The sequence below is a fragment of the Zeus faber genome (assembly GCF_960531495.2).
Source record: "Zeus faber genome assembly, chromosome: 1".
Taxonomy (NCBI): Eukaryota; Metazoa; Chordata; class Actinopteri; order Zeiformes; family Zeidae; genus Zeus; species Zeus faber.
The window spans coordinates 4,748,535-4,773,805 of record NC_137193.1 but is presented as its reverse complement, the minus strand read 5'-3'; the positions used below and the strand labels follow the sequence as shown (position 1 = coordinate 4,773,805).

Here is a 25,271-nt window from a genome sequence, read left to right as displayed (position 1 = left end):
GGGAGCTGGGGATAAACATCAGTGAACTTCACTTCGTTCTCATAAGGCGGGGGCTTCTTTACAGATGCAGTATGTGAGAAGGGTGCCTTAATCTTCTTCATCAACTTTTTCTGTTTCCTTATCATTTTTCTTTACTTCTTGTATACTCCGTTCCCTTTTTTCTTTTGCAGCTTCGAACAATTTCTCTCCCTCCTTTTCGAACAGCTGCAGGATGCCTTTTCTTTGTCTTTGTTTGTCTTTTCTCTGTGCGTCTCTTTCCTTTCTTACATTTCTTTTGATTTACTTTATATGTGGACACAAGCACCTGAATTGTTTTAATCACATCCGGGTTAAGAGTTCCTTCAACTGGCCACGGTTGTTCAACGCTTGCTCCATTTTCCTGATATTTTTGCAATATCTTTAATAAGGGGATTATTCTTTCACAATACATCAACAGGAGTGAATACTTTTGCAATTTTAGTATCCATTTTTGACATCATAATGACCCTCTTATTTTCTTTTATTGTAAATCGAATCAAATTATTTAAAAATTATTTATAAAGCACTGTGTAATCACACTCAACCAAAAACAACTGAATTCATCAACCCCAAAGGAGGTTTATAGCTTCCCACTTATGAAAGCAAATTTACTTCTTCATCATCTGATGCATCCGACCACACACATCTATCTTAAATTATCAAAATTATATCAATGTTCAATCTCAAAACAGCCTCAATCAAGATAAACCATACTCAGATAATGAAACTATTGACAGCACTCAACAGTATATAAATCAAATCAGCTTTTCCACAAGTGATCAATCAAATCAATACTACTCCATTAATTAGGCAAATGCCTGAATTAGTCAGTCCCTTGCCAAGTCTCCCACTAAATAATTGCAAATGTTATATATGAAAAATAACTACTGTAAGCTTATATGTGGAAACAAGCTAAACATGTATCAATTATGTTATTACTAAATGTATACACATATAGGTAACTGAGGTGTCTATTGAATGAGTTTGTGGATAAAGCCGCACTGGCCTTTTTCAAACTGGATTCAGGATTCCTATGGCTGTCATCTGCAAGCTCCTAGTGTCTGTGAAGAACTGCCAGATGTCTTGTCATCTGCCCCTTGGATGATCCAATTCAGACACATTCCATCTTCTCTGTCTTTCCCCCAGCTTTCACTCAGCATAGTAAAAGAGAGGAAGAAAGAAAAAGAAAAAGAACAGCACAAGAGTTCAGTGTCTTAGGACCACTCTAAACTCTTATACACACTGTAATGTAATTTAGTGAGACATGCATTAACAGCTTTCTTATTTCTCATGCATTTGAAATAATGCAATATTTACTTTTATTCATACTATGCATTTTGAAATCTAAAGAGTGTCAGGAGGAGTTAACTAATCTCCACTCTGTATGAAGCATCAACCCTTGCTCTACCTCTTAAATTCAACAAACACTTCCAGTATGGACTGGTCGTCAGCGAGTGAACATCCTGTTTTAGCTCCCTAGGTGGGAATCGAACCCAGGACCTTCCTGCTGTGAGGCGGCAGTGCAAATTTATTTTTATTTATTTTTTTATTGTAGAAAAGAATACCTTTTAAATCAATTTTACTTACATGCATCTCACATCCTTCTCTTCAGCAAACCCCATTGTACCCATCAATGAAAATGCTCAGAAAAACAAATCAGAAATCAAACAAGCAGTGCAATTCACTGTGCCACCGTGCCACCAACAATCCAATCTGTTTTCTCTCACTCAGCAGCCGAGACACAAATCTATCTTCTGGCAGCCAAAACCAGCTTCTCCTTCTATTTCAACAAGACTATCTTTTCTTTTAACCAGAAAAAACTCACAGCAAGCACATTCACTCACACACAACAAGCATGAAAAAGACAAAGAAAGAACCCACACACTATTCAAACAATCCACAAATCCTATGAGGAGTCTGGAAGGTTTGAGGTTAATAGGTCACTGAGCTCCCAAAGCTGAGATATAGTGCGGTAATAATATTTACTATGTTACTATTAGACTTATTGCTTCCGTGTCATACGGAGAACAAAAATAACAACGGGTCTATTCAGAGGCCCTATGGGAGAGGAATTTTGTTGATTCCTCCAGCTTGACCAGAGGAGGAAATGTTTAGATTTATGGCAAGACAGAGGCTGAGCGGGCACCTATGGGTTGGAACCAGATGTGGTATGTTATCTCTGTACAGCTTTAAAAGCGAGTGCAGAGCGTCGCTTGGCAGAGATTCCATCCGGCTCAGGTCTCTCCTGGACATCCTAGGCAAGTCTGGTTTGATGCTGATTTGTGTAATAAAACTATTATTTTAATCAAGTCAGCGTCAGCAGTCACTCCTTCATTCATCAACACATCACATTCATCAAGAAACTACAAAGTGGCATCACAAACAGGATCTGTTGGGCCTCATCTGCTGATGCTGCCTGCTCCAGCCAACTGCCGCTCTCAGGGTGAGTGACCTTTCACAAAATTGAGCTGTTATGTGGTCTGGAGCGGTTGTGTTTTTGACAAAGAGACTGTACTCAGATTATGCAGAGATGGAGATGATGTGTTGATGTGTGAAGTGAGTTTCCGTCTAAATTGGGGTTAAGATGTAAAAGACGTAAATAAGGGGAATAAGAGAATAATAAATGAAGAAAAAGAGAATTAAGTTGAAATAGAGAATAGAGACAAGAGAAATAAAAGATGAAGTTAAAAGTAAAAGTTAAAGGCTTAAAAGATGTGGAGAAAGTAGAAATAAAAAGTAATTGTAGATTGGCAGAACTAGTAGCCAAAGGTTATTTAAATAACCATGCAAGATCAACGAAGACAGGGCCCGTATCTTGTTAAACAGTAAGACAAGTGTACATTAAATGCTGCGTGAAAGTTGGCCGAATGAAAATATAATATAATCAAATATAGGTAGGAAAAACAAGAGGAAATAACCCTGGCCAGGGGAATTGACTCAATATAAAATTATATGAATGAAGATGAATAAGATGAAAAAGATGAAAGAAAAGTGAAAAAGAGATAAAAGTTAAAAGCCGAAAGTAAGATGAAAAAGATGAAAAGTGAAATAAAAAGAGTTACAAGTTAAAGGCTTAGAAGATGAAAAATAAAGTTTGAGAAAAAAAGTGAGGAAAAAACAGGGCAGAACCTGCCCTGGAGAACTAGTGAACATGCAAGATTAGAGAATCAGATTAAAAATAATTTGTTAAAAGTTTGGCCAAAGTAAAAATTTTGATGAAATTAGAAAAGTATAAATGAGTCGACGTTAAAACATAAATCTAAGCGCTGTTGAAGTCTTTGGGGGAAAGGATGTGCTGCAGGAGAGACATGTCTTTTTCTTTTTTTATTTTTGTGTGTGTGTGTGAAAATTACGCGGCTACAGATGTGGAAGAGTTTTGTGCAATGTTTTGTGTATGTATAAGTGATATATAGAATATATGTGTTATTAATAGGTATACATATGTGGTGAGCAGTTGAATAATACATAAAGAGAAACATTCTTTGCCCCTTTAGTGATAAACATATACAGTATGAGCCTGTTTACAGACTTTGTGAAGTTGATAAATATATATGAGCCTTTGTTTAAGGACTTTTGATAAATATATATGAGCCTTTTTCTTTAAGGACGTTTGATGAATATATATGAGCCTTTTTTCCAAGGACGTTTGTGCATTTGATAAAGGATATGAACCTTTACAGGACTTTATATATTTGATAACAAAATGAGCCTTCTGAAGGACTAGAGCCACAGTCTGCCTACACATACATGTACACATCCAGAAAAGAAAAGAAAATCTCCTGCTCTGAATTGGAAGTGGGATTTGTGATTTGTTTGATTAGTGTGTAGGTTTTTTCTTTTTCTTTTTATGCTTGGGGTGTGTGTGGCGGTGATTTCTGTGAGTCCTATCTGGTTAAAAGAGCGGATGCTCTTGTTGGGGTGAAAGGAGACGCCGGTTCTTGATGCAAGAAAAGAGTTTTGTGTTTCAGCTGCTGAGAGAAAAAAGCTTTGATTTACGACTGTGTGTAACTGCATTGAGCTGGGCTGTTCCTACGTGAGCCAAAACAGGATGTTCACTCGTTGACGACCAGTTCATACTGGAAGTCTTTGCTAAATTTAAGAGGTGGAGCAAGGGGTGGTGCTTCACACAAGAGTGGAATTTAGTTATCTCCTCCTGAAAAGAGCGGCTGTCTTGAGCCCCCCCTCTACTTTCTCTCAGTAGTTAGAAGAAAAAAAAATAATAATAAGATAAAATAAAATTAAATAGATTAATAGAATAAAAATAACTAATTAAAAGTGATATCAGATTGACTAATATACTCTTTGGACTTTAAATGCATTGCATGATTAAAAGTCACTATTGCTTTATTTCAAGTGCGCGAAAAATAAAAAAGCTAATAATGTATGTCACAATGAATTGTATCACAGTGTGTATAAGAATTTAGAGTGAGCCTAAGGCATTGAACTCTTCTGTTGTTCTTTTTCTTTTTTCTTTCTTCCTCTCTTTTACTATGCTGAGTGAAAGCTGGGGAAAGACAGAGAAGATGGAATGAGTCTGAACTGAATCATCCATAGGGCAGATGACAAGACATCTGGCAGATCTTCACAGACACTGAGGCTTGCGGATGACAACGTTCTTGAATCCTGAATCCATTTAAATCAATTAAAGGCCAGTACGGTTTTATCCACAAACTCTTTCAACAGACCCCACCTGCATTTACCTACTGTATATGCCTATACATTTAGTTATACGTGTTACGCTTGTTTTCACATATAGGCTTGTAGTGGTTATTTTTCATACATTGCATTTGCAATTATTTAGTGAGAGACTGGCAACGGACTGACTAATTTAGGCATTTGCCTAATTAATGGAGTATTATTGATGGATTGATCACATGTGGAAAAGCTGGTTTGATTTAAATACTGTTGAGTTCTGTGAATATTGGTTTCATTATCTGAGTATGGGTTATCTATGCTGTTTTGAGAATGAACACTGATAAAATTTTGATAATTGAACATAAATGAGTGTGATCAGATGCATCAGATGGTGAACAAGTGAATTGGCTTTTACAAGTGGGAAATGATTGGTCTCCTTTGGGGTTGGCAAATTCAGCTGTTTTTGGTTGAGTGTGATTACACGGTGCTTTATAAACACATTTTTAAAATAATTTGATTCGATTTACAATAAAATAAAATAAGAGGATCATTAGGATGTCAAAAATGGATACTAAAATTACAAAAGTAATCACTCCTGTTGATGTAGTGCAAAAGAATAATTCCCTTATTATTTGTCAACAAAACTAAGGAGCTGATTGTGGACTTTAGGTGAGGATCACAATCGAGGACGCACGTGCCCTTGGTGATTAACGGGATTTCTGTTGACAGGGTGAGCAGCTTCAAATACCTGGGAGTCCACATCACAGACGACTTAACATGGATTTCACAAACAGACACTCTGGTGAGAAAGGCGAGGCAGCGTCTTTACCACCTCAGGCAGCTGAGGAAATTCCATGTCTCGTTGAGGATCCTCAAGTCCTTCTACTCTGGAGCAGTGGAGAGCATCCTGACAGGCAACATCACTGCCTGCTTTGGGAACTGTACTGCTCAGGACAGGCGGGCCCTGCAGAGGGTGGTGCGTTCAGCTGAACGTACCACTGGAACTACCCTCCCCTCCCTGCAGGACTTACACCAGGAGGTGTAGTAGCAGAGCCTGCAGGATCATGAAGGATCCTCATCACCCCAACAACGGACTGTTCCAGCCGCTGCGGTCAGGCAAGCGCCTCCGCAGTCACACAGCTAGAACAGAGAGACTGAGACAGAGTTTTTTCCCGCAAGCCATTAGAACTGTCAATGCTGACCTCACCAGGGGTCCTCATTGAGCCATACACTAGGCTCCACTACCTACTGTACTATATGTAGCATACTGTACCGCATACTGTGTCACTGTTCAGGGTTGTTCATGATGCCGTATTGCTGCGCCGTACTGTTGTATATTGTGCTGTATTATCCCAAGCACTACCTCACTTTATTCACATGCCCCTTTAATGCACATGTCTGTATATACATAATTGCCTATTCCATATACATAAGCATATTCCTTCTATCTATTCCATTTTATCTCATTTTATTTTATTGTATTTTATTTTATTCTATATATTTTAACTTTATTCTATAAGTATTCGACTTACTGTATTACATTTAAGGAGTCAGTTAGTTTGTCTATTAGAAAGAAATTTTTCCTAGGACATATTGTGTGTTATCACCGGGTGTGTTGCATTACATTTCACTGCATATATGTATGATAGTATGTATATGTATGTGACAAATAAACCTCTTGAATCTTATTAAAGATATTGCAAAAATGTCAGGAAAATGGAGTAAGCGTTGGCCTGACATTGAACAACCATGGCCAGCTGAAGGAACTCTTAACCCGGATGTGATTAAAACAATGCAGGTGCTTGTTTCCACATATAAAGTAAATCAAAAGAAAGGCAAGAAAGGAAAGAGACGCACGGAGAAAAGAAAAACAGAACTTGGCATTCTGCAACTGTTCGCAAAGGAGGGACAGACATGGTTCGAAGCTGCAAAGGAAAAAAGGGAACAAAGTAGACAAGAAAATAAAGAAAAATTGATGGAGAAGATTACCGCACCCTTCTCACATACAGCATCTGTAAAGAAGCCCGCGCCTTATGAGAAGGAGATGAAGTTCACTGATGTTTATCCCTAGCTCCCAGTGATTACACAGGAAGGCAACTATCTCTTCAAAGATGAAGAAGAGCAAATAATAGAGATGGGCAAGGCTAAAACAACCATCAAGATCTATCCGAGCTCCAACAATACCAAGAGAAAGACCAATTCGGGAAGCAGACAAAGAGTCAGAAGTTTGGAAATAGGAGAAGAGATTGGGAGTGACTCTGACGAAGCTATTGGAGGATACGACCCAGCAGTCGGACGGATGTTGGCTAAAGCGGAGAAAAAAGGATATCGACCAGTGAGGAAAATGGCACCAGCAACGGACGACACGGATGAGAGTGAACAGGGTGAAAGCGATGAAGAGTCGGACAAAGAAGGTCCTTCCTGCTTTCAACCGTTAGCAGCCAGCACTGGGGCAGGAGATGACAGACGCATGGTTTTAAAAGAGATTGAGAGGAGTATAGACGGATGCCTCAAGGACATAAGTGACTCCACCTGACCAGAAGATTAACAAGTATTGGAAAAACAATCACACAAATTGCAAATAACAGAGAAGAAACTCCGGAAGAAAAAGCATCAAAAGCCAGACACGTTGAGGTATGGACTACATCCAAGAAAAGGAACGAGACCCGACAAAATGTGTCCAGTGATAATTCAAGGACAAAATTTAAAATACAAGCCGTGGCAGAACACAGACATGTCTAACATACTTGAAAAGATACCCACTCTTCAAGATGGAGCACATCCGTGGATCTCAAAACTGGATGAGGTTTTGGTGGGAACACAGCCTGCCATGGGAGATATTAAGAGACTTATGGCTAGCCTCATTGGAGTCCCAGCGATGGAGGAGATCCTGCAGGCGGCAGGCCTTAACAGATACGTGGCAACTGCAGTATATGACCCAGAATTGTTTGCTGCAAGCAGAGGTCGGATGTGGAGAGCATTGAAAGATGCATTTCCAACAAATGTTCACCCTGACAACATCTTTATCGAGGGATTGGGCCCACAGGAAAATCCAAGAGCTTATGTGTCAAGAACTCATCAAGTGTGGAGAAATGTCACAGGAAATGATCCAGATCTGAATAAGCCAAATAACATCATATGTTCAATTACTCTTCTCTCTGTCGAGACTTTGTAGTCTTGAAGGGGGCAATATGAGGTGTCTGGAAGGTTTGAGGTGAATAGGTCACTGAGCTCCCAAAGCTGAGATATAGTGCGGTAATTATATTAACTATGTTACTAATAGATTTATTGCTTCCGTGTCATACGGACAATGAAAACAACAAGGGTCTATTCAGAGGCCCTATGGGAGAGGAATTTTGTTGATTCCTCCAGCTTGACCAGAGGAGGAAATGTTTAGATTTATGACAAGACAGAGGCTGAGCGGGCACCAATGGGTTGGGACCAGATATGGTATGCTATCTCTGTACAGCTTTAAAAGCGAGTGCAGAGCGTCGCTTGGCAGAGATTCCATCCGGCTCAGGTCTCCTGGACGTCCTAGGCAAGTCTGGTTTGATGCTGATTTGTGTAATAAAACTATTATTTTAATCAAGTCAGCGTCAGCGGTCACTCCTTTATTCATCAACACATCACATTCATCAAGAAACTACACCTACATACAAAATCAGAACAGGAGATTTTTATTTATTTTTCTAAATGTGTACATGCATGTGTAAGCAAACTGTTGCTGGTTGCTCCACTCCTTCTCTCAGAAGGCTCACATTTTTATCAAATATACAAACGTCCTGTAAAAAGGCTCATATTTTTTAATCAAATGTAAAAAGGTCCTTAAAAAAGGCTCATATATGTTTTATCAAATGTACAAACGTCCTTAAAAAAGGCTCATATATGTTTTATCAAATGTATAAACGTTCTTAAAAAAGGCTCATATAGGTTTTTTCACTAAAGAGGCAAAAATGTCTTCCTTTATGTTTTACTCAAAGCACTCACCCCCTATGTATACCTTTTTAATAACACATATATTCTATGTATCATTTATACATATACACAAACAATACACAAATCTCTTCACACATCTTTAGCCGCAGCAAGCACAGAGACACACACACAGACACACACACAGACTGTCTGTCCAGCAGTAGTCTGATCCTCCAAAGACTTCAACAGCACTTAACTTCATATCTTAACGTCGACTCATTTATAATTCTCTAATTTCATCGAAATTTTCACTTTGGCCAAGCTTTTAAGAAATTATCTTTTTATTCAGATTCTTTCATCATACATGTTCAATGTATGTGTATGTTTAATGTATGTTCTCCTAGGCTGGTTCAGCTCTGTTTTTCCACTTTTCTCAAACTTTATTTTTCATCTTATTTCCTCTTTTAAGCCTTTAACATTTAACTCTTATTTCACTTTCATCCTTTTCATCTTATTTCATATGATTTCATATTTAGCCAATTCCCCTGGCCGGGGTTATTTCCTCTTTGTTTTTCTTACACAGATTTGACTATACTATATTTTCTTACGGCCAACTTTCACACAGCAGCTAATGTACACGTCTTACCGTTAAGAAGATACAGGCCCTGTCTTCATCAATCTTGCATGGTTATTTAGCTACCTTTGTGTTATTAGTTCTGCCATTCTACTATTACTTTTTACTTCAACTTAATTCTTTTTTAACTTATTCCTTTTTTCTCTTGTCTCTATTCCTCTTTTTATTTATTTATTCTTCTCTTATAGCCCTTATTTACATCTTTTACAACCCCAATTTGGACGGAAACTCACTTCCCACATCAACACATCATCTCTCATCTCCGCACAATCTGCTCTTGTCAGTGCAGCCTACCTGCACAAAACATTACCGCTTCACAAACCACACAGCAGCTCGTAGTTGTGAGAGAACACTCACCCTGAGGTGTTTAAAGTGGTAACTTCGCTGACGGCAGTGGCAGGTGAGGCCCAACAGATCCTGGTCGTGACGCCAATATGCAGTTTCCTTATTGTCGATGATGTGTTGATGAAGAAGGCTCTCCGCTGACGCTGACTTGATTATAATATTATGTTTATTATAAGGAAGAACAGCATCAAATCAGACTTGCCATGGATGTGCTGCGTGGGGACTTCCTGGGATATGTCACGAAGAAACGATTGTGTTTAAAGTCAAACACACTCATTACAATACCACTTCAAGTCTTCAAGTAGCTGTTGTACCTAAGTGTAAAAAGTATTTATATGCTATTAAATGTATTTAAGTATCAAAAGTAATTTTATGGAATAAAATGTACTTAATTATCAAAAGTAATTATATGGTATTAAATGTATTTAAGTATCAAAAGTAATTATATGCTATTATATGTACTTAAGTATCAAAAGTAATTATATGGTATTAAATGTACTTAAGTATCAAATGTAATGATTGACACAGAGCTGCTGAGCTGGTGATGCAGTAGGACGTGTTTGTAATAAGTGTTTTCATTACAAAGTTTGTTTTCATTGAGAGATGATGTCACCGTCCCCGACTGGATAATGCTGGAGGGGACGTCCGCTGGGTCCACCTCTCTAGCAGCCTTACTGTGTTCTAAACTACCATTCACACAGCCTGCTTCTATGTATGTATGTGAGAAATAAATGTTTAGAATCTTTGACAAATCCCTGATGACACAGAGTCTCAGAACAACACAAGGTATTACATCCACACAGCTACGTCATCAGAGTGCTGCGTCAGGGCTACGAGCTCTGACGCCAAAGAAAAGGAACTGAACGATCCTAAATTGTTATTGTGTCACATTAAAAACACATGATCCCTGCACACATTGTAAATAATGTGCAGTCTCCCCACTCTCAGGCTGTATCTCCCACTGAGGTCACCGGGGTCAAGCATCTTTTTGTATGTCCTGCTTCATCCACGGTGCAGTGCGGTGCTTTTTCCTCTGTGTTGGCTTTGCGTGACACGGCGCGGTGGGGGCTGCGAAACCGTCGTGTTGGCACGCGAAGCCTTTTTGATATTGAAACGTTTGTGATTCCACTGTTGCTGAAGGGGGAAACGCGTCAATGGGTGACAGCACCTGCACGGAAACACTGCGTGGATAGGGCGAGGAGCTAGGAGTAGACCCGCTGCTCCTTCACATTGAGTTGAGGTGATTCAGGCATCTCATCAGGATGCCTCCTGGGCGCCTTCCTTTGGAGGTTTTCTGGGCACGTCCAACTGGTAGGAGACCATGGAGTAGGCCCAGAACACGCTGGAGGGATTACATATCCCAGCTCGCCTGGAAATGCCTCTGGATCTCCAGGAGGAACTGGAAAACGTTGCCGGGGAGAAGGGGGCCTGGAGCTCCTTGCACAGCCTGCTGCCACTGCGACCCAGCCCCAGATAAGCGGAGGAAAATGGATGGATGGATGAGCAGAATTTTATATAATTGGTAAAAATCTGTCACATCAGGCTGAGTGGTTATTAACACATTTTAGGTGGTGTGAGAAACTCAGAACAAAATTTATTTTCACTTACCAGGTATTTTAACACATGATGTAAAGCAAACATACAAAAAATAAAAGACATGAAGGAAATTCGCTGGATGCAATTCATTTTCCCTGGAGTTGTAGATGTCATAGTTGGCAGCATATTAGGTTACATAAATCCATACATACATACACAATGCATTACATCAGAATACATACAAAAAAGATTACAAAAAGCCTTTAAAATGGACTACAGTGTTTCCATTTTGCATCTCAGACTTGTAAAAGTGCAACTGCAAGTCCTACACCTGTGAACATGAAAGTAGGAAGCTTCTCAACTAACTTGGGCCCTACACTGAAGTAGTATTGTTACTCCTAGTTGATCTTTCAATGCGATACCTAGAAGAGGCTCTTTGATGTTTGAGTACAGGCCCTGATCTACTGTGGAGACCCAAGCACTTGAGCGTTAACAGTTTGGAGACAAATGTCCCTTCATGTAAGATGAGGAAGCGATTTATCACCTGTGTGAATACGTTGATGTAATTTGAGATGACCACTTGTAGTTAACATCTTTCCACACTGGTCACAGTGGTACGGTTTAACACCTGTGTGAATACGTTGATGAATTTTGAGATTACTGCTTGTATTAAACTTCTTCCCACACTGGTCACAGTGGTATGGTTTATCACCTGTGTGAATACGTTGATGTATTTTGAGATAATCACTTCTATTAAACATCTTCCCACACTGGTCACAGTGGTACGGTTTATCACCTGTGTGAATACGTTGATGAATTTTGAGATTACTGCTTGAATTAAACTTCTTCCCACACTGGTCACAGTGGTACGGTTTATCACCTGTGTGAATACGTTGATGTACTTTGAGATGATGACTTGTATTAAACATCTTCCCACACTGGTCACAGTGGTACGGTTTAACACCTGTGTGAATACGTTGATGAATTTTGAGATAATCACTTGTATTAAACATCTTCCCACACTGGTCACAGTGGTACGGTTTATCACCTGTGTGAATACGTTGATGAATTTTGAGAAGATGACTTGTGTTAAACATCTTCCCACACTGGTCACAGTGGTACGGTTTATCACCTGTGTGAATACGTTGATGTACTTTGAGATCACCTCTTGAATGAAACATCTTCCCACACTGGTCACAGTGGTACGGTTTATCACCTGTGTGAATACGTTGATGTACTTTGAGAAAACGACTTGAACGAAACATCTTCCCACACTGGTCACAGCCGTACGGTTTATCACCTGTGTGAATACGTTGATGTATTTTGAGATCACCTCTTGTATTAAACATCTTCCCACACTGGTCACAGTGGTACGGTTTATCACCTGTGTGAATACGTTGATGTACTTTGAGATGATGACTTGTATTAAACATCTTCCCACACAGTTCACAGCCGTACGGTTTCTCTCCTGTGTGAATACGTTGATGTATTTTGAGATAACCACTTGTATTAAACATCTTCCCACACTGGTCACAGTGGTACGGTTTATCACCTGTGTGAATACGTTTATGTATTTTGAGATAACGACTTGAACGAAACATCTTCCCACACTGGTCACAGCCGTACGGTTTATCACCTGTGTGAATACGTTGATGTATTTTGAGATCACCTCTTGTATTAAACATCTTCCCACACTGGTCACAGTGGTACGGTTTATCACCTGTGTGAATACGTTGATGTACTTTGAGATGATGACTTGTATTAAACATCTTCCCACACTGGTCACAGTGGTACGGTTTATCACCTGTGTGAATACGTTGATGTACTTTGAAATTACTACTTGTAGTAAACATCTTCCCACACTGGTCACAGTGGTACGGTTTATCACCTGTGTGAATACGTTGATGTACTTTGAGATGATCACTTGTGTAAAACATCTTCCCACACTGGTCACAGTGGTACGGTTTATCACCTGTGTGAATACGTTGATGTACTCTGAGTTCCCCTCTTGAACGACATTTCTTCCCACACAGTTCACAGCCGTACGGTTTATCCCCTGTGTGAATTAACTGATGTCTTTTGAGATTACCCGAGTTAAGGAAACTTTTGTCACACTGGTTACAACAATGCCTTGGTGTGTCCTTTGGTTTCCTGGTGGTTCCAGAGGTTCCAATTGGCTGAGAGGCTGCAGAGGGGAGGAGACTCTCTGCTCTGATCTCTCCACTTCTCAGCTGTCTCACTTCAAGCTCACTGTGACTCCTCTTGATGTGCTTAGGACAGGAAAACCCACGAGGCTTTACTGCTGGAAGAACAGAGAGAGAAAGAAAGAGCAGATTACAAAGAATGTAGGTCATGGCAGAAAGATGGACGACTGTTCTTGTCGTGCTGTACCACCGTGCTGTGCTGGGACCTGTGAACCCGCTTTGTCTTGCCAACTGAGCCGTGCAAAAGTACGGCCTGAAGGGAGGAGCTGCTACTCAGAGTGGAGGACATGTGTAGGGTCTAAAATTATTTTCTGTGCTTGTCTGATAAAAAAATGCCTGACAGTGGGTTGTTGCTCAACTTCCATATCTTCATGTTTCTCTGCGTGAGGAGACTAACCTGGGCTTGTAGCTGGACAGACACTTCGGGGTTAAGTGTCTTGCTCAAGGAGGCAGCGATTGAACCACTACAAGGCTTTAATAAACACTCAATGATTTGAACAAACTATGAGTGTCAATAATGTTTAATTCGTATGAATAGCAGTAGTGTTCATACTATTTTGCTCATTTTTATTAAATGGTGAATAAACAATTGATGAAGCTTTTACCTGTTGACATTCATACGGTTAACAGCTTGGTAGGAAAAATTGAATCAATTAAAAAAAACAAAACAAAAAAAAAAAACTTGCCTAACTGAGGTTGTCTGGTCTTCTTCCAATCTTCATCACTGTCGTCAGTGTCAGTTTCAGAAGAGTGTGAAGAGAAGAGCTGCTCAGCACCAGCTGGGTCTAAAGCAGCAGCTGGATCTGAGCTACTGGCTGCTTCTGACACTCCACAGTCCTCTCCATCAGCTTCTGTTTCCATCTGTTCAGTTGAGGTGCAGGCAACAGGTTCTGCCTCTCTCTTCACCTCAGTTTGGTTTTGATGAAGCTGGGACCACTGAGCACACTCTACATCATGTTCAGTCTTCACAGGGAACTCCTCCTCTTCCTCTTTAATGTGTGGGGGCCCTGGCTCCTCCTGGCCCAGACTGGGGCTCCACTCCTGCTGCTCAGGGAGAAGCTCCTCTTTATAGACAGAGAGCTGCTGGAGCTCTGGAGACAACACTGACAAACAGACACAGAAAAATGCGTGAAAGAGACCTGTCATCATTGGGAAAATATTTTTGAGTATTACAATAGTGTAACAGGGAGTCTCCGTGGTCTCCGCGCACAATCGGTGCACCAAAACAGTGTTTTTATTTTAGATGTGGTTATTTTATTGTACGTCTACTTATGTAAACAAAACAAGCGAAACAGTATGGAACGAAACTGAGTAATGCAGACACTTTCTCCATCACTGACCCCCGAGGTCAACGACACAATGAGGAACGACGACAAAATCGTCTATCGTGATATTTGGGCGGGGTCCTGGCCTAGCCACGACACGTCAATAGCGCTGGCATCTTGTTGCAGTGTCCCACTGCTTTAGGAAAAGTCTGCAACATGCGCTGTTTCATACCAGATAACATACAGCGATTATAACATCAATGTACATATATAACATTTAATTCATGAATCCCCAATTTCCCCGATGCTTTCAGAGTGCAGAGTGTACATAGCACTAAGATGGCGGCCACTGAGGAAAGATGTTTATATGGCTCCATATTTATTTTTTATTGCCATGTGATAGATATGTTATAAGCCTTTTAAGATATATTAGAAGGGTCCAGACCTGCTCTGCTCAGCTGGACTCCAGGTCTCAGGATGGAAGCCAGCACTCTGTACAGCCTCCGGATCTCCTGCTCCGAGCGCCTCCGTCTGCTCTCCCAGTTCACCACAGAGCGTTCAAACTCTCTGTAAACGTCTCCTCCTGCCGCTATCACCTTGTCGCTCAGCGCGTCTCTCACTTCTTCTCCCACCTTCACCTTGTCGCACAGGAACAGAAGCTCTCCCACCGCCGCAGATATTCGCTCTCGTACAGAAAAGGTGAAGAGCTGAAGCCGCTCCGCCATTGTTGTCGTTGTGGAGCTTCTGGTCACGTGTCTGTGTTGGAGGCGGTGGCAAAGTGAGCGGTGTGATCTACTTCTGGGTCAAAGAGCGTTGCTGGGAGCTTCTCCTTGCTCTAGAATGAGAAATGTAAATGCTTATTTAATATTCAGAATGTTTATTATAATTACAGTTACTCCTCACTTAACGACTGAGTTCTGTTGCTACAATCAGGTCGTGAAGCCAGTTGGATAATAAGCGAGGACCCATCTTGTTTCACGGTAAGGAGGCGTGGTGATTGTGAACGCTAGTGTAGTGAATAGTGACAGACTGCAGGAACTAGACTGAGACTGAGAACGGTGATGAGATGAGATGTGCACTGGTGGGAGAGCTGCTCGTAAGTCAGAACGCTCGTTAAACAGGAAGGTTGTTAAGTGAGGAGAACCTGTGCAGCCTTCTCTCCTCCCGTGATAAGCAGACTCTGCAGACTGTGCTGACTCTGCTGTGCGCGCACAAGCACACTTTCACTTTGTAGCGTTAGACTAAGTATTGAAACACGCCTTGAATTTTAGAAATTAGAATTTTTCAGCTCTTATTTGTGAAAATTAAATGTTTTTATTAAGGTTTTATTTCTATGGGGGGGGGGCAGCTGTGGGGGCGATGGGCAAGTAATGTAATCGGTGTACGCCTGAACACTGTGTAACACCGATAACCACGGCAACCCTAACTGATGTTAATCATACATTGTGCAAATTTAATGACGTTGAAGTGAACATTTATTTCTTTAATCTGACCCCTTTGTCTTGTTTTTTTTCCCCATCTTTACTTCAAACTGAAGATGAAAAAAAAAAAAATATATATATATATATATATATTTTTTTTAATTTAATATTTTAATGTGTCTTTTGTCTTTTGTCTTGTCTCTGAACACACAAACACAATTTTCTGAAGCTGATCATTATTTGGTCCTAATATGTCGTACATTTGATTATCGATGAATAAGGCTCTGAATAATAGGAAATAACAGATGAGGAGCAAAAATCAGATGATGAACTGGACACAATGCACTTGAGATTATTATTATTTGACAAAACAAGGAACGTTCAGTTCTGGCTTTTGGCAACAATGACCAAACCGTGTGAGACTGAGATGAACTAAAAGGAAATAGAATTGAGATAAATGACAGAATAGTTTGTAAACTGCCACCGCCTTACTGTAAATATAATGACATCATGTAATAAACTAGTCCAAGTCCAAAACACTACATACTATGTGCTTCAATAATAATATGGACAATGTGTAAAACTATTATAGGATCATTCCATGAGTGACTGTCCCTTCTCATATCTGTGTGTGTGTGTGTGTGTGTGTGTGTGTGTGTGTGTGTGTGTGTCTGATCAAACTGAGACTTTATAAAAAAGTGTTGATCGAAGGTGAGAATGTAACGTAAAGACGTAAAGGAGTAAAGCGCACTCCACTGCAAGAAGAGCCGTAAAATCCGTGTTAGAGCAATAAAAATGAAATAAAATCAGTGATCAAGACTGACCTGAGCTGAGCTGAGCTCAAAGCACCGCTGTCTGGCTGCGGGACTCCCCGCTCTCCGGTGGCCCTGCTCGGTCTCCCTCTGCAGGACAGGTCGGGGCTCCGGGGCGGCCTGCTAGCATGCAGCTAATGCTAACGGAAGCAATATAGCGCTGCTTGTTGAGTGGAAATGAAATGAAAAAGCCAAACGATCAACAAGTGAATGAAGCTTTTGTAAACGTGTGTAAGCGTCTGAACGTTGGAAACAATTAAAATATATATATATCAAATATAAATGACATGAGGAGGCTTGAGAAGCTTGATTTACTCTGAGCAGCGTTGGAGGAGCTGATGCTGCTTCTTCTTCTTCTTCTTTAGTGTTTATTGTTGGTTGTCAAAGCAGCTTAGAGGAGCATTACCACCACCAACTGAACTGGAGTGAACAGGAGATGATGCAGGAAATACCATCAAATACAATCAAATACAATGAAATGAAATGAAATAATATAAAATAGAGTAAAATAAAATAAAATAATATAAAATAAAATAAAATAAAATAAGATAAAATAATTTAAAATAAAATAAAATAATATGAAATAAAATGAAATGAAATTAAACGAAATAACTTAAAATATTATAAAATATTATAAAATAAAATTAAACGAAATTAGATAAAATATTATAAAATTAAATTAAACAAAATAAAGTCAAACTAAATGAAATAAATTAAAACCTCTGAAAACATTTAATTTAACTGAGTTTATTTTAAAAACATTTTCATTTCACAGTATTTACTTTCTGCTGTTTTCTCCTCGAGACCTGACAATGAAAAGTGGCATCTATGACCTTTACCGCCTCTACTGCTACGACTTCCGGGGCAACGAGGGAATCACCGGATGTGACGCCAGAAATCTCAACGTTACACTTGTTTCAAAACTTTGTTTCAACTCCATTACGGTTTGTTTTGCTCTAATATTTATTATTATAATTATTACCGTTTACTGCGCGTTGTGTCGTGGAAAGCACACACGCAACAAAGTAAGACTACAACTCCCATGAGGCCACGCTACTCCTGACGTCATCAGACGCCATCTTGTCTGTTATTGTTTTGATTGATAGACCCCTAGCGGCAGAAGTTACGTCATCTACCTCTGACGTCTTTGTTCATATTTCAAGCACAACGTCTCTTGTTAAGAGTGAACTTCACTGTGAAGTCAGTAGATTAAAGATGTAATAATTCATTCAGCAGCAGTTGTTCAAACAGTAGAAAACTCAGGATTCTACAGCTGATGATGAAGATGATGATGATGATGAAGAAAAGAAGAAAGAAGAAGAAACAGTCTTTATTAGTCACGCAACACACACACAACAACACATGCTTGCACACACACACACACACACACACACACACATGCACATGCTTTGATGGTGGCTGGTGAAATGGATTCTCTGCTTTTGACTCATCCTGGCTTGTCCTTCCTCCGGGGCCACAGCCAGGAGCAGTGGGCAGCGTACGTGGACGCACCCGGGGACCTGATGATAAGTGTCCATCGCTGGTCACACCATGATGGGTGCATGTTTTTGGTGGGGGTCCTTACTGACGTGAGGTGGAGGAAACCCCATGTGAGAACTGGAGTGAACAGGAGATTATGCAGAAAATTAAATAAAATAAAATAAAATACAGCGAAGGGAAGTAAAACAAAATAAAGGCAATTAAATAAAACAAAATGAAATTAAACAAAATAAAATAAAATAAGATAAAACAAAATAAAGTAAAACTAAATGAAATCAATTTAAACTTCTGGCCAGCTTCAGACGGTAGGCTGTCGTCGTCGCATCCATTGATGATGTGGTCCGCTGTTTTCTCAGGTTCCCCACATTGGCAGGCAGCACTATCAGTGTTGTCCATTGTCTGCGTGGCAGTTCTTCACCCTTGACTCCTCCACCTGGGTCCTAGATGTGGCGGTGGAGTAGCGTGGGCTCAGCAGTCTCCCACTCTACCATCCAGGACGAGGCGAGCCATGCCCTTCTTGACTGTCCCTCTGGAGCCGCTTGCAGTAACCTCTGTGCCGCCGGGTTGTAGGGTTGACGTCAGACCACTCTAGGGGGTGCTACCGTATTTGTTGTCTGTTGGAGTAGGTGCTATTTATGCGTCTTGGCCTTTCTTGCCAAAGCGTAGGTGGCGGCTTCCCTTCTGATGGTGGCAGGGGCGATCCCTGCGAGGACAGGGAGCTGGCTGACCCGCGTGGACTTAAGGCAGCCTGTCACAGTTCAGAGCTTGTTGTTTATTGCCCGTGATGTAACCTTGGCCTTGACTTCTTCTAACTTCACACCTAGGTACTTTGGAGCTTGCTGGAATGTTAGTTGCTTGTTGTCGACAAACACATCCAGTCCTCGTTTTGACTCCTTGTTGTTGAGGTGGAAGGCTGCGGATACCGTCTTGCCTATACTGAGGTGTGTCGCCACTTTCTCAGGTATGTGGCCAGGGTGCCCGTGTCTCGGTTGAGCCCGTCCTCAGTCATAGTCCATGACGGTGTTTGGAGCAAGATAGCCATGTCGTCCGCATAGCCGTACTTCCTTGACTCAGTCACTGGAAGGTCGTTGATGTAGATGTAAAAAGCATCGGTGCAAGCACTGACCCCTGCGGCACAACATTCTTTTGTCTTCGCAACCTGCTCTGCTGGCCATCGCTGGTCTTGAGGATGAAGCTGCGGTTCACCAGAAGCTCCTTGATGAAGCACACCATGTGTTTGTCAGGGATCATCTGCAGCAGCTTCGAGTGGAGACCACGATGCCACATTATGTAGTTGGCGGAAGTTAGGTCCAGGAGCACCACTCCAGCTTTCTCGTTGGCTTGGAAGCTGTCCTCGATTTCTTGGGATGAAATGCTAGCTGATCTACTGTTGATTTTCCTTGGCGGAAGCCTGCTTGCTCCTTGGGCAGCTGTGGATCCTCCACCGGGTTGATCCTGCTATGGATGAGCCTTTTCCAGATCTTGAATGGTACGCAGAGAAGTAATATTGGTTTGTATGTCTTCGGGTCGTAAGCGGATTTCTTGGTTTTGGGAGAGCAATGATGGTAGCCCGACGCCAGGTCCTTGGAATCTTCCGCCTGCGGAGGCATGAGGCGAAAAAGGAGCCAAGCCACCTGGAAGATGACTTTGAAGGCTTTGGTGTTTTATGAACTCCGGGTGGATGTTGTCGTGCCCTGGTGACTTTCCCGACTTCAGGTTGTCGATCACTCAAGCAAGTTCTTGTGACTTAAAGTCACCCGAGATGTTGGGTTTGACGCTGGCTGCCCTGGAGAGGGAAGACACTTCTCACAGTGTTGTGCACGCAAAGTTTCTGTCTGCATTCGGGAACTTCCCATTTCTCAGGAACTGGGCTATTTTGGCATTTGCAGTTATTGTGCACCTGGAGCGCATCAACGTCCTCCCTGTCAGCTGGTTCATGGTTTGCCAGGCTTTGCGACTGGAGTGTGTGAAGTCTACTGACTCGATTGTTTCTGTCCACCTCTATATGCATACCTCATCGAGCTTCTGGATAAGGGCTCTGGCAGACGAATCTATCTCCTCTCGGGTGGTGGCCTTTTGGTGGTCCAGGAGTTGGCGGCTGCGCCCGTTGTCACAGCCCGGGATGTACGTCTTGATGAAGCCACGGGGGATGTTCTTTTATGCCGCAAGGACAAGGATCTTGCAGTATGCTGCGTACGCCGCATCCACGTCATCAGAGTCCGGGTCCGGGAGGCGAGCAGTCCCTCTCTCTGTCTCGGTGGTGAAGGAGTCCCAGTTGGCTTTACGGATGTTCCAACGTTTAACGGGCTTCCCAGCTACCGGCTTTACTAGCGATGGCGTTTTGATGACTAACGGTCGGTGGTGGGAGTGTGGAACCCTGTCGATGACTCTTCTCTCTGGCATCGGGTCGCAGCTACGGCAGACGGCGAAGGCCATGTCCGGGTCGGTGTATGAGCTCCAGCATGCTGAGTGGAAGCTTGGAGGTTCCTTCGGGTCGCAGAGCAGTGTAGCCTGCGCGTTGGAATCCCAGTCGACGAGCACCTCGCCGTCTTGGGTGGTATAGTTGTAACCCCAATCTGTGTGTTGGCAGTTGAAGTCACCTGCATAGATAGTTGGTGCATGAAACAGCGAAAGCAATGTCATCATGAGTGCTGTTGGTGGAGACTTATATACGTTTACCACGGTTGTTTCGTCTTCCCTTGTGGCCAGCCACTCGATTTCAGAGCCCGGTGTCGATTGGCTTGTTGGTGACCAACTGATGTCTGTCTCAACGAAGGTTGCAAGACCATGTTGTTGCAACGAAGGATGCAAGACCTCCATCTCTCCACCCTCCCTCTCTCCTTCCTCTCTCCACCCTCCCTCTCTCTTTCCTCTCTCCACCCTCCCTCTCTCCACCCTCCCCCTCTCCTTCCTTCTCCACCCTCCCTCTCTCACTCCACCTCTTCTCCTCGCTGTCACTTGTCAGATTGTCAGGTATCACTGAGTCACTGAGTCAGTCATTGAGTAATTTAATAATCGTTACTTATCGTTCCTTTAAATACACAAAGCATACTAAATATTTTAAGCAAAGCCACAATACTCAATGCTGCAATCTGAAGAAAAAAAAACTATTAAATTCATGAACCGTTATTGACAAAATCTTTAAAAGTGCTTAACAGACAAATTAGCATTTTGAACCAATAATTGAGAGCATGACCAATAAATGATGAAAGAAGAACTTATTAAAGTGCAAATAACAGTGAATTATTTGGCAGGGTATAAGATATGAAATACTGTCCGTACCTCAAATAAAGCCCAAATGGGGAAAAAGTGAATATGAACAGGATCCTCAACCACACAATGTAGAAGAGGATCCTGTTGTTATTGCTCTGTTCATTCTTCTTGTTCTTCAGCAAAATTGTGTCTGCTTTTTGGACGCCTTAAGCAACTCCAAAACCCACCCCATTTGCACACGTTAGGCCCGGTCGCCCCATCCATATTATACGGGTGCCGTGCGTGGGCATGGCAAAATGGCCGACCATGCCCTCTTTAAAAAATCAAACTTCTTCACTTTTTACCACGAAATTAGGTACATTCATGTTACATCACTAGAATTAAAAAACAAAACACAAACTATATCATGCCAACAGGAAGTCGGCCATTTTGGATTTAAGGTGTAGTTTTAGTCACGTTTTGGTCATTTTCATGTTTTGTTCTTTTGCAGCTCCTCCTAGGACGTTCATCAGTTCGACTTCTGAATAAACAGAATTTGAATGGGTTAAAACACTATTTCGGACACGTTATTTGCGCTTATGGTCTTCGATAAAAAACTTTCTTTAAATGTACTTCTGTGCAAGTGAAGGAACAGAGACACGGTGACGCCAAGACAACTCCAGGCCACATACATCGTAGACAACAAAGTAGTTATGACCTCACACTAACACTGTGTCAGAGCAGCTGAGAGAAATTTCTCTGTTCTGAGAAACTTGTATTCATATACACCCTGACATACCCTTGACATTACATTAAAAAACATTAAAGTATGTAGCATTTTGGTTACATTATAACATAATAATAGTCATAATAACAACAACAACAACAACAACAACAATAATAATAATAATAATAATAATAATAATAATAATAATAATAATAATAATAATAATAATAATAATAAATATTGCCACAGGGAGCAATACACAGGGTCAATCAACGTGTACTCCACTCTTCTGTCGTTCAGTTTAAATAAACCTGTGCGGACACAAAAAATGGATGGTTCCTCCAATATCTCTAAGATCTTCCTGCAGTGTGAAAATGTCTTTTTCGAAAGTTTAAAACTTTGGAGATTCAGATTACTTTGACAAGGCAGCCAGGACGCACCAAAACCCGCCAACAGTAACACAAGGACCATTTCCAATAAGTCACAGGCTGCTTTCCAGCTTGGCAGCATCGAGTGGCAGCGAGTTATTCAATAACACTGCGCACACACACACACACACACACACACACACACACACACACACACACACACACACACACACACACACACACACACACACACACTGTAGGGGAGGTGAAGATGTGAATCTTGGGAAGGAGAACGAAAGTATTGGCTGTACCCATAGCGACTGGACCCTAACACACTCATCACTGGACACCCAATGGCTGCGTTTTTCTGCCGTCGCAGCATGACTCCACCGTCCGCCATCTTGTGCTGCACCGTGAAGCTCTCAGCGTAAAGTGGGCGGCGGCACCAACATCAACAACAGTAACAACACTCGGTTCAGCTGCTCAGACGACATTGCGCCTTTCCAAACACGTTCCCAAAGGGTGCGGAGAAAGACTCTGTCCTATGATGCAATTGACTGATAATGTTGCTTAAATGGGGAACAAAAAGCACAATGACATGTTTTGATGAATCCCCCATCCTATATAGATAGTGTAACGGGTGTGGTTAGGACCCAATTGCAGACCCAATAGTACTCGTCGGAGACCCCGTCCATCTCCTCCTCCTCCGCTAAATGGGCCACGTCCTCCTCATCGGAGGAGGAACCCCCAGGGTCAACATCGTCCGCCTCGGAACCATCGCTGGAGGATACAGACAAGAGAGGTGGTGGGGTCTGCGGTCGGGAGGGTTGACCCGGTCTCGCGGGCTGGTCAGGATGGCGCTGATGTAACCTCCTGATGAGGGTGTGGTCCAGAATGTGTCTAGCAGGGACCCAGAACCTCTCCTCCGGTCCATAACCCTCCCAATCCACCAGGTACTGCAGGCCTCTCCCACGCCGGTGTGAATGTAGGAGATGGCAGACAGAAAAGGCAGGACCCCTGTCAATGAACCGCGGAGGAGTTGGAGGGAGGTGCCAAGTGGACCAGAGCACTCTCCCGGACCGGCTTGACTTTGGACACATGGAAGGTGGGATGGACGTGCATGGACCTGGGGAGCTTGAGCCGCACTGCCACCAGGTTGACAACCTTCTCGATCTTGATCAGGCCGATGAACCTAGGAGCCAGCTTCATGGATTCCACCTTCAGGGGGAGGTCCTGGGTGGAGAGCCAGACCTTCTGGCCCGGCTGGTACTCCGGGGCCTGGGAACGGCGACGGTTGGCGGCAGAGACGTTGCGGCCAGCGGCTCGGAGGAGGGCGGCCCGGCCTCAGGCAGACCTGAAGCAATCCCAGAATAGCCCCTGTGGTCCAGTCGAGGTGTGGGTTGTGACACCGGAGCCAGGGGAACCTCAGGAGGAGAGGGTGACGAGGTGAATGCAGGATGCAGAACTGTATTGTCTCATGGTGGTTGCCGGACAGGAGAATGCAGATGGGCACCGTCTGATGGGTGACTGTCCCCAGGAGGCGGGCATTCAGGGCAGTGGCAGGAACCGGAGAAGGCAGGAGAACTCGACCAACACCCAGCTGCCGTGCTAGGTTATCGTCGATGATGTTAACATCGGAACCAGAGTCAATAAGTATGGTGAGGGAATGTGAGCGTTGGGGCAGCAGCAGTCGAGCCTGGCACAGGGGTCGTAGGTTGGAGGAGGGTTTGGAGGTGTGGCTCACCAGGACCTCCTCCCTCACTGGCGAACCTGGCCTTTTACCGGACACCCGGAGATGTAGTGTCCAGCTAGACCGCAGTAAAGACAAAGGTTCCCCACCCGGCATCTCTCCTTCTCCTCCGGGGTGAGGCTGGCCCGGCCAACCTGCATGGGAGAGGCCTCACTCGTGGGTTGACGGGCCGGAACAGCTGGCGGCCCAGAGGAACCTGGAAGACGGGTTGCTGGGCGGCGCTCTTGCCTCTGACACCTCTCTCGCTGCCGGGCCTGGATGCGTCGGTCGACACGGGAAGCAAGCTCAACGATGCCATCAAGAGAGGTGGGCAGGTCGTGGGAAACTAGCTCATCCTTTACGTACTCTGCTAATTCCATCAGGAATGAGTCAATCTGGGCTGCCGGGTTCCACTTGCTCAGTCGAGCCTGGGTGCGGAAGTCAATCGCGCAATCGACCACGGAGCGGGCCCCTTGACTGAGACCCAGGAGACCACAAGCAGCATCGGGACCCCGTGATGTCACCCCGAACACCTTGCGGAGCTCGGCAGAGAAGGTGTGGAAGGATGAGCAGACTGGTGTGCGTTGTTCCCACTCGGCCATTCCCCACAGCTGAGCGCGGCCCGTCAGGTGATTTACGGCAAACGCCACCCTGGCATCCTCGGAGGCGAAGGTGTGGGGCTGCAGAGCGAAGAGGATGGAACAGTTCGTGATGAACGGACTACAGCCGTCTGTGTCTCCGGCGTAGCGTTCTGGAACCCCCACCCGGGGCTCCAGGGGGTACCCAGGCTGGGCCGGACTCACTGGACCTGGGCAGCTAGCGTAGTGAGCCCTTGCTCCTGGCTAGCCACTGCTAGCCGAGCATCCGCTGAGGTGGAGGCTAGCACAGCCTCCTGGTGTTGGAGCTGTGACTCCACTATTCCCAGACGTGCCAGCAACTCGGGGTTGTGGGCTGGGTCCATTGTTGGCCA

The 25,271-nt window shown here is 43.1% G+C and overlaps 2 protein-coding genes across 3 annotated transcripts in view; one reads left to right on the top strand and one right to left on the bottom strand.

Annotated features, from left to right (window-relative positions):
- LOC307243636 (uncharacterized protein) overlaps positions 1-25,271 on the top strand; it is a 228,604-nt gene that overhangs the window by 47,820 nt on the left and 155,513 nt on the right. The gene's annotated exons all lie outside the window — the stretch shown is intronic.
- Positions 11,213-25,271, bottom strand: part of LOC307240919 (uncharacterized protein) — a 30,864-nt gene continuing 16,805 nt past the window's right edge. Inside the window, exon 2 of the mRNA XM_080014832.1 lies at positions 11,213-13,090. Coding sequence (XP_079870958.1) covers positions 11,599-13,020 — 1,422 coding nt within the window. The 5' untranslated portion in view covers positions 13,021-13,090 and the 3' untranslated portion in view covers positions 11,213-11,598. The remainder of the gene's footprint in view (positions 13,091-25,271) is intronic.